The sequence below is a fragment of the Pteropus alecto genome, unplaced genomic scaffold (assembly GCF_000325575.1).
Source record: "Pteropus alecto unplaced genomic scaffold, ASM32557v1 scaffold177, whole genome shotgun sequence".
Classification (NCBI taxonomy): Eukaryota; Metazoa; Chordata; class Mammalia; order Chiroptera; family Pteropodidae; genus Pteropus; species Pteropus alecto.
The window spans coordinates 12,069,690-12,078,114 of NW_006442207.1; the positions used below are offsets into that span (position 1 = coordinate 12,069,690).

The 8,425-nt window shown below is 36.2% G+C and overlaps 1 protein-coding gene across 1 annotated transcript in view; it reads left to right on the forward strand.

Moving 5' to 3' along the window:
* The window catches only part of PCGF6 (polycomb group ring finger 6), a 27,088-nt gene extending 24,517 nt beyond the window's left edge, over positions 1-2,571 (forward strand). The window contains exon 10 of the mRNA XM_006920895.3: positions 1,682-2,571. Coding sequence (XP_006920957.1) covers positions 1,682-1,738 — 57 coding nt within the window. The 3' untranslated portion in view covers positions 1,739-2,571. The remainder of the gene's footprint in view (positions 1-1,681) is intronic.
* Positions 2,572-8,425: the final 5,854 nt, after the last annotated feature.

Here is an 8,425-nt window from a genome sequence, read left to right on the forward strand (position 1 = left end):
TACTCAGCCATAAGAAGAGATGAAATACTGCCATTTGCGACAACATGGATGGACCTCGAGATAATCAAGCTACGTGAAATAAGCCAGACAGAAAAAGTTGAAATTCACATGATATCACTTATGTGGGATATAAATCTAAAAAGCAACAAATGAACAGGACAAACAGAGACTCATGGACATGGACAATGGACTTGTGGTGACCAGAAGGTAGGGGGTATGGAAGAAGCGGGCAGGTAGATGGGGTAAAGGTGGTCACATATATGTGGGTAGGAGGAGGGTGAAGTGGGTAAAGGGGATCAAATATATGGTAGCCGAAGGAAACTGGACTTTGAGTGATAAACACACAATAGAATATATAGATGTCAAATTGTAATGTACACCTGAAAATTATTTAATTGTATTAACCAATGTTACCCCAATAAACATTTTTTTTAAAAAGTGACATTTTAGGGCTGTGGATTTGAATCCCATAGTCTTAAAGTGGATGTTATTCAGTATATCAAAAAGACTAGTTCTGTTTTATTTTTTTAGATGAAAATTAAATAATTTTTTTGATGTTTTAAATATTATATTTGTATTTGGAAACCTTTTATCTTGAAATTGCAGACTTGCAAAAATAGTGTAAAGATTTCTCATTTACCTTTCACTCAGCTTCCTGAAACATTAAATAAAATTTTTACCATAAAAAATGAAAATAAAAAATAAATTTTTTTAGCTAGATATGTGCTCTGTAGTTTACCACTGGTCTCAGTATTCCATTTTGGCTCACATACCTGACTCACATGTTCATTTATGTTGCTTTCCTGGCCCTTGTGGGCATTCGAATTTGTGAACCTTTTTGTAGAATTCCAGTGTGTTTTCTCTGGAGTTGCAAGAACTGAGAGGCCAGATTGCAATGAGTTGAGTAGTGAATGAGAAGTGAGGAAGTGGAGCCATGGAAAGGCTTAGAAAAGAAGAAAAAGAGTAATAGCTAGAGCAGGATTGGAAATGCAGGGCATGTATGCTATCACTCCTCCATGTTGCTCAAAGTAGGCCAGTTGCTCATGGCACACTTCCCCAGTGAGTCTTCCTTTTAGCTAGTATTCTAGTTCATCATAAATTAGAAATAGCTCCTTAAAAAGGTGGATTGCTTGTTGGATGCAGCCTTGGTGAGAGCACAAGGAATGAAGACCCGCTATCAAGAGAGGAGATAGAACCTCAAAAAAGCAGATAAAAAAACAGTATAGGGTTAAGTTGTCCAACAACCCCTGACTGAGGACATCGCTGTGTATAAATGTTTCATTTCTTAGCAGATCCATGATGCTATATGATGACTGAGTGTTTTTTTAGGGAAGCTCAGTGCCTGGATGGTCTGTTAAGTAGTCTGTTAAGAAGGAAAGGTATATCTCTTAGTTTTTTTTTTAAAAAAGAGGAACTGTCTAGCCATAAACAACCTTGGCTAACTATGGATACCCAGTAGTTTCAGAATTATCTCCCGAGAGTCATAAAAAAGGCACATTGACAAGGAGTGTTTGGTGATGAGATAAGTGAAATAAGCAGGTATATTTGTCTTGGACCCTTTATTCTCTTTAAAGCAAAGAATTTCACATTAGTATTGGGTTATGAAAAAGAAACCATCTTTGACTTGATTGTTTACATAGCTCATGTTCCAATAACTGCAAAACACTTTTTTCCTTTTCAGGATGGTCTGCTGGTCCTTCATTATGGTCTTGTGGTTTCTCCTCTGAAAATTACTTGAAAATTCTAGGCATGTTAGGAGGAGAGAAATAAAGAGGCTTCTGCAGGATCGCGTCCCACCAAAGATTTCCACAAAACGTAGTTGCTGTTTGAGACATAACATCTATTTTCACACCAAGCATTATAACATGTATAAGTACAACTTGAACTGATTAAATGCATCCATTTTACTAGAGACTGTATATAAAAAGCATCCATAGCTCAGGGGGAAATTTTCAAAGCATTGAATTTTTAAATTCCTTGTGATTTTCAAATACTCTGACACTGATTTTGCTTCCTAATCTTTGACGTAAATCGGTTACTATTTCCTTCTTCATTGAGCCATATCCCTTTCAAGTTGGTAGTTTGGATTCTGCTCTCTGGAATGGTATCAGTTGGGCAGTCATCTTTTTGGGAAAGAAGTATGCTTTTGAACTGAAAATTCAAAGCCAGTCTTTGTTAAACTACAGACTGTACCTCTCAGACAAAGACCAAAACTATCAGCCACTTTTGTGTGTTGCCATCATTTTTTGAACTTGGATTCATTTTTTTTTACTAGCAACACTACTAAAGAGATGTTATTCACTTCTAAAAGGGATGAATTATCATTCTGTGTGAAGAGACTGTCTCCTGCAGGGTTTATGGCCCATACCATAAACCAGTGTAATAATAAAGACTTCTTTAACGTATCTTACAGCAAGGGGTGCCTCTTTGTAACAATATTTTTATTCTGTGAATGTTAATTTATTAAAATTTATTAACATTCATTTTATTTGAGTACATATTGTGATTGTTAATACTTTGTAATGATACTGCTTCTGAAAGTAATAAAAATTTTGAGAAGGTTACAGAATACTTATTCATTGTTTCCTCAATAAGTCAGTTTAATGTTCATTTTTCCATTACTTTATTCCTGAGATAAAGAATATGGATGTTCGAGACCGCAATCGCATACAGTGATTTCAGTTTTAAGCATTATTTTGCCTAAGATTAGCATTGTGATAGTTTTCTAAAAAATATTTTGTAGGTCCTATTTCACTGCAAAATTTCCAAATCTGCATAGAAACAATTTTAATTGGGTAAGGATTGGCAATTGTTTTTTAAAGAATTTGTGAGTTGTATAAAAATCTAACATTTAATAAAATTTTTTAATAAAAATTTATTTTAACCTATTTTGAAATGTTGTTGCTTATTGTGGATTTAAAAAAAAAATAACCAAAACTCTAAGAGACAAGGTATTGAATCAAAGTTAAATTTTGCCATCAAATAGATATTTTATAAACGTCTTTACCTTAACTGATTATACTGGATGCTGTCATTTGACAATGGACAGAATAGTAACTGGAATTCTTTGCCTCTTAAAGTTTCTTCACGAATTAGTATTTTTATTCTTGTCCCATATTGACATACATGTGTCAGGAATCTCCAAGGTCACCCTCAAGTTCAGTGGTTCTCTAGAAGGACTCATGGTTCTAGTCTATTACAGTGAAAGGATACAGATTAAAATTAGCAAAGGTTTCAAAAAGATGTATAAGGCAGAATCCAGGAGAAACCATGCACAAACTTCAAGTAGTCCTCTCCCAGTGAAGACGGAGGGACAGTCTTTAATTCTCCCAGCAGTGATACGTGACATGTCAAAGTATTGCCAACCAGGCAAGTTCACCTGAGCCTTAGTGTCCAGGGTTTTTACTGGGACAGTCACATGGGCATGCAGTGCCCATGTGATGGACTCAGGAATTGAGACCCCGACACTGGCACAGTGATCAGATTAATACAGCATGTACCAGGGCCCCAGGTATAGAAAAATAGGCATTCACCATAAATCACATTGTTATTGTAAGTTATCTGGTGTGGCCCAAGGTCTGAGGCATTCAAAGACAAGACATTCCAAGGGCTTTGAAGTTATGAATTATAGTAACATGGAAAAAAATTTAGAATATTAGATGTGATTATTTGATAAACTTCTGCAATGAACAAGTCAAAGAATTTATCACTTGTTAGACATTGTGTGGACAAGATTAAAATTAAAGGGAGTTCCTCCAAGGAACTCAAAGTCTTTGGGTTACAAACATCTCTCAAAATCTTAATAAAAAATTAAGGTACTGGTAAATAAGAGTCAAAGAACTCTACCCTTTTTTCCCACTCCCTCCTGGACTTGACTTACAAGAATCTCAAAGCACTATTTGCCCTATTACTACCAGCCAGTAATCTACAAATGCTGATTGGTTTACATATCTATAATTCTAAATGTGATCTTGGGCTATATCAACAGAAATACAGTTTCAGATCAAAGGAGTTAATATTTATCTCCACTGCATCTGTGTCCAGTTCTGAGGGAGCATACTTCAAAGGTACCGACCAATGTGAGAACAATGGGATAGGGAACAGTTGGAGAGACCCAGAAACCAAAAAAAAAAAAAAAAAAAAAAATTTGATCAATTACTTCTGATTAACTTGGAGAAGCGAAAACTTAAGGATGAGGAGGCAATACTTGGTAGCTGTCTTTAACCAGATCAAAGATTTAGATGATAAAAAGGCACAAACAAAAACAAATATCCTGTTGCCTTGGGTTAGCCTTGCTGCCACCACAAGCAGCATGCATTTAGTTTAGTTAAGATTAATGTTTTTTCAAATGGAATTTTTACTAGGAATGTAAGAGGAAACGAAACTCGGGTCTTAAATCTGCACAGCTAAGAATATATGAAGTGCAGATTCCAGAGCCTAATTTCAATGGCTAAAGAGAGATTTGATTGGCACAGCCTGGGTATCTTCTTGTTTCTGTCTAAGCCTTCTCTAACGTGACACTAAGCAAAGATGCCCAGAGGGATAGCTTGCGGCAGTTGTAGTCTGGCAAAATACGTGCTTGGCAGGTTTCTAGTTCTTCCCTTAAATGTCATTCCAGTCTTTTCTCTCTAGTATAGCCCAAGTCATTTCCTCTGACCTTGGACTTCACTCAGCTTACCCTCTATTGCTATTGCATTACCTTTCCCTTCTGATTCAGATACATTCTTATCCAGTCTCTGACCATTTTCTCCTGGATTCCAAGCTAACACAGGGCTTACACACACAGTGACTCTTCTATAATGACTTTGTCTTTGAATTCTTGGAAGAAACACTCCTGACCCATTTGTCTTACTCAGCTTGCCCAAAGTATATACTCTGTGATTCAATCCTAGACGAATATTCTTGTAAGGTCATCAGGTCATAATTGCTTATCAGACATGTGACTAATTTTTTAATTGGGCTTTTTTTTCCCTTTAAAGTGCTTATGGTTGCAACTTCTGTGATGTATTTCGGCATCTTAGAAACCTCTGGTAATGGAAAAGTTTCAAGCAGATGCTGATTCCGAATATTCATCTTTGTTTTCTTCAGTAGACCATGGAAGAGTAGGTTCTCGTTTTTATTTCTTTTCAATATGGTTTTGTGCACATGAGTTTGATTATTGGCCTATCTTCAAAACTGGACTGATGAAATCTAAATTGTATTACCTCTAGAGATTAATAGTACATTCACAAATGAAATGCCATATTGATCTCCTGAAAGCTTGCCAAGTACTTACTTACATAAAATAAATATTATTGTTTGGTCTTTACTGTGTTTTGATTTTGTTCTGATGGTGTCTGGCTTTACAAGGGTTCTTAGTGTGATACTATTTTCATTTAAATGAGAAAATATTTTTCTCTTCTAATGTTTCTAAGAAAACATTTTCCCAAGAGAAAAGCTGGTCGAATAACATTTTAAATTAGAAGATGGAAAAGACAAAGGTTGCCAGGAACAAAATTTTTTCCCCTAAAAGGAATAAAGGCAGAATTGTATAGTGGTTAAGGACATAAATCGTGAACCCAAACTGCATAGCTTTGATTCCCAGCTTTGCTACTTGCAAGCTATGTGATCTTGGGCAGCTTTAGTTTTTCTTACCTGTAAATGGGGACAATGGTATCTAATTCAAAGGCCTACTATGATAATTAGTGAATATGTAAAGCACTCAGAACAGTGGTTGGCATATAGTCTATTATCAAGCTCAAATATGGTCCCTATGTCACTTCCTAGATTACTTTGCTCAGTTCCTTTCCTAATGAATAAAGGGGGTCTACTAGTATTAAAAGATTGATTTAAACTGTTTTTCTCCTTTCTTATGTGTTTTCTCTCTTCATTCATTTTATGAATAACCAGGAGACAGGTGGAGATACAGGGTCTGAAGTTGGACCTAGATTCTGCTTTCGCCCTAGTTCTAATCTTGGCTCTGCTGCTTCTACTTTGCAGACTGGATGAGTTCATGGACAAACATTTTCATTTGTCAGAAAGGAACTTATTTTATTGAACTCGAGTGTGGCTTAAGATAAAGTTAAAAGATTGTCTAGCCCTAAGGGACATCAGGAATTCCATATGTTGTGTATGACTCTTTATGCCAGGAAATCATGGGAGATGAAAGTTACTTATGGCATAGCAGATGAACCTTAGTGAGTTAATTTGTTTTAATAAGCACGTCTACAGAAAAATGTGTTGTTGGTTTTTTTTGCCCTGAACAATAATCAGAAATTGACAAGAATCTGCTACTGATTTTATTCCTAAACTTGAGAACTTATTCTAGCAATTTTGGTTACACTCTGTTGAGCGTTGTATAACTTCTAAGAGCATGTGATAGAACTAGAATAAAGTGTCTGACTTACACAGAACAAAGACCACTTGCCTCATCAGGGAGATAAGTAGCCATGTGGTGATCTACAGTAATTAATCTAAGATGAAGCAAGCCTGGAGTCCCCTCCAAAATCAATCTTCATGTTTCTTTATAGCCTGAGCTTTCTCTATTTTGTGTTTTATTCAGAATTACTGAAGCGCTATAAAAACATAAACCTTTAAATGTCTGCAGTGTGACTTTTATTACAGTCCTGGTATATATGTATGTGTTTATGTATGTTTCAAAGGATTGTAAAAAATAATTTCTACATTTTAGCCAGTCCCCACCCCCACCTAATAAGGTTGTGAAATATAAGCATAAAACATGAGGGCAATCTAATCATCTTCCAGGAGATCGATAGAGGGGAGAAGCCTTTTGATCTACATAGTAACCATTCTTTTCAGCCTTTAAGAATGTGCAGCAGGACATGGTGAAGTAATAAACACAGTCCTTTCCTTTGTTTGGCTGGATTCAGGAGCACTCACCCATTTGCCAATGGCACATTCATGTGAGATATTTGAAAATAGGAAAAGGAGTAATGACATCAGTCTAAACTCTACATTAAATCTGAACAAGCAGCAAAACCAGTAATGGATGTTCTATAAAGAAAAATACAATTTCACATATGAGATCTATTTTAAGATCCTACAAAGCCCCCTCAGTTATTTTCATTTTAAATTAGTATGCTTTCAGGTACACTAATTTATTGGGTTCTGAGAAAAAAATACATTTGCATGATTTAAATGTTTTTCAGGACTTTAGAGATCGCTGATTATGTAACTAAAAATAATATTAGTTGGAAATCAGTGATGGGTACATATGAACAAGCAACATCTCTAGCTATTTATTCTTTCTTTCATTTATACTGAAGGAGATTTCGGGCTTTGTCTCCAGGCTCTGTTTTAAAATCAATTCTCTTATTAGATCTGGCTTATGTTGTCCTAATGGAATTCCTTGTAACTGAGTTCGACCCGGGGTGGCTGTGTATAATGGTCTCAGCTGGAGCAGAAGGTATAGTAGACTTTGTAATTATATTTTTCTGATAGTTCCATAAATTTTTTTAAATTGAGGTTAAATTTACATGACATATTAATCATTTTTAAGTGAATAATTCCGTGGCATTTAGTACATTCACAATGTTCTGCAGCCCCCACCTCTATCTAGTTCCAAAACATTTCCATCATTCCAAATAAAAACCCCTACCCAGTTCGTAGTAACTCCCCATTGTCCCCTCTCTCTAGCCCTGGCAACTACCCGTCTGCTTTCTGTTCCAATGGATTTTTAATTCCGTAGACTGTACGTGACTTGCATTATCTCTGGATCTAACTTTGGACACTGGTTTCCAGATAATGCCTCAAATCTTGTCACCTCTTTAGCCAGTACAGTAAGATGAATTCTAAGTATCCCGGATTTATCACTTTTTGAGGAATTGTCCACTCTGTAATGTTCCCTCATTTCCAGGCCCTTTGATAGTGAGCTACAGAATTCCTTTGCAAAATCATTTTAAAATGTTTTTTAAAATAGGTAAATATCATCCAATTCTATTTAAGTTTTAGCAGGAGCAGAGGAGACTCATGGTTGGATGGGCCCAGAGCCCAGTTTTGAGTTGCTGCCACCGACTGCAATGCAGGAAGGCAGTAGGCTCAGGAGTCCACAGAGTGGAGCAGTTTGCCTGTTAAGACTTGGTGTTGCCAAGGGTTTCTGAGGCAGAGAAACCTTAAGTAAAACCTGGTGAGGAAGGGTGAAAAAGATTTCTGTTCCTTCAAGTGAGGGGACTTTCTTTTAAGTAGAAAGACAACATAGGAAAGGAAAGCAAGCACAGATAACCAAGGTACAAATTCCAGCTCCATTACTTAACTGTGTGACATCAGACAAGGGCCTTAACCTTGTCATTCCAAGGCTCTATTCCTTCATTTGTAAAATGGCTATCCAAATACTACACTTATAGAGTGGCTGTAAGGTTTAAATGAGATCATTCCAAGTTCACCACCTAATACAGTGTCTGACGCATACTAAGTAGGTACTGAATAA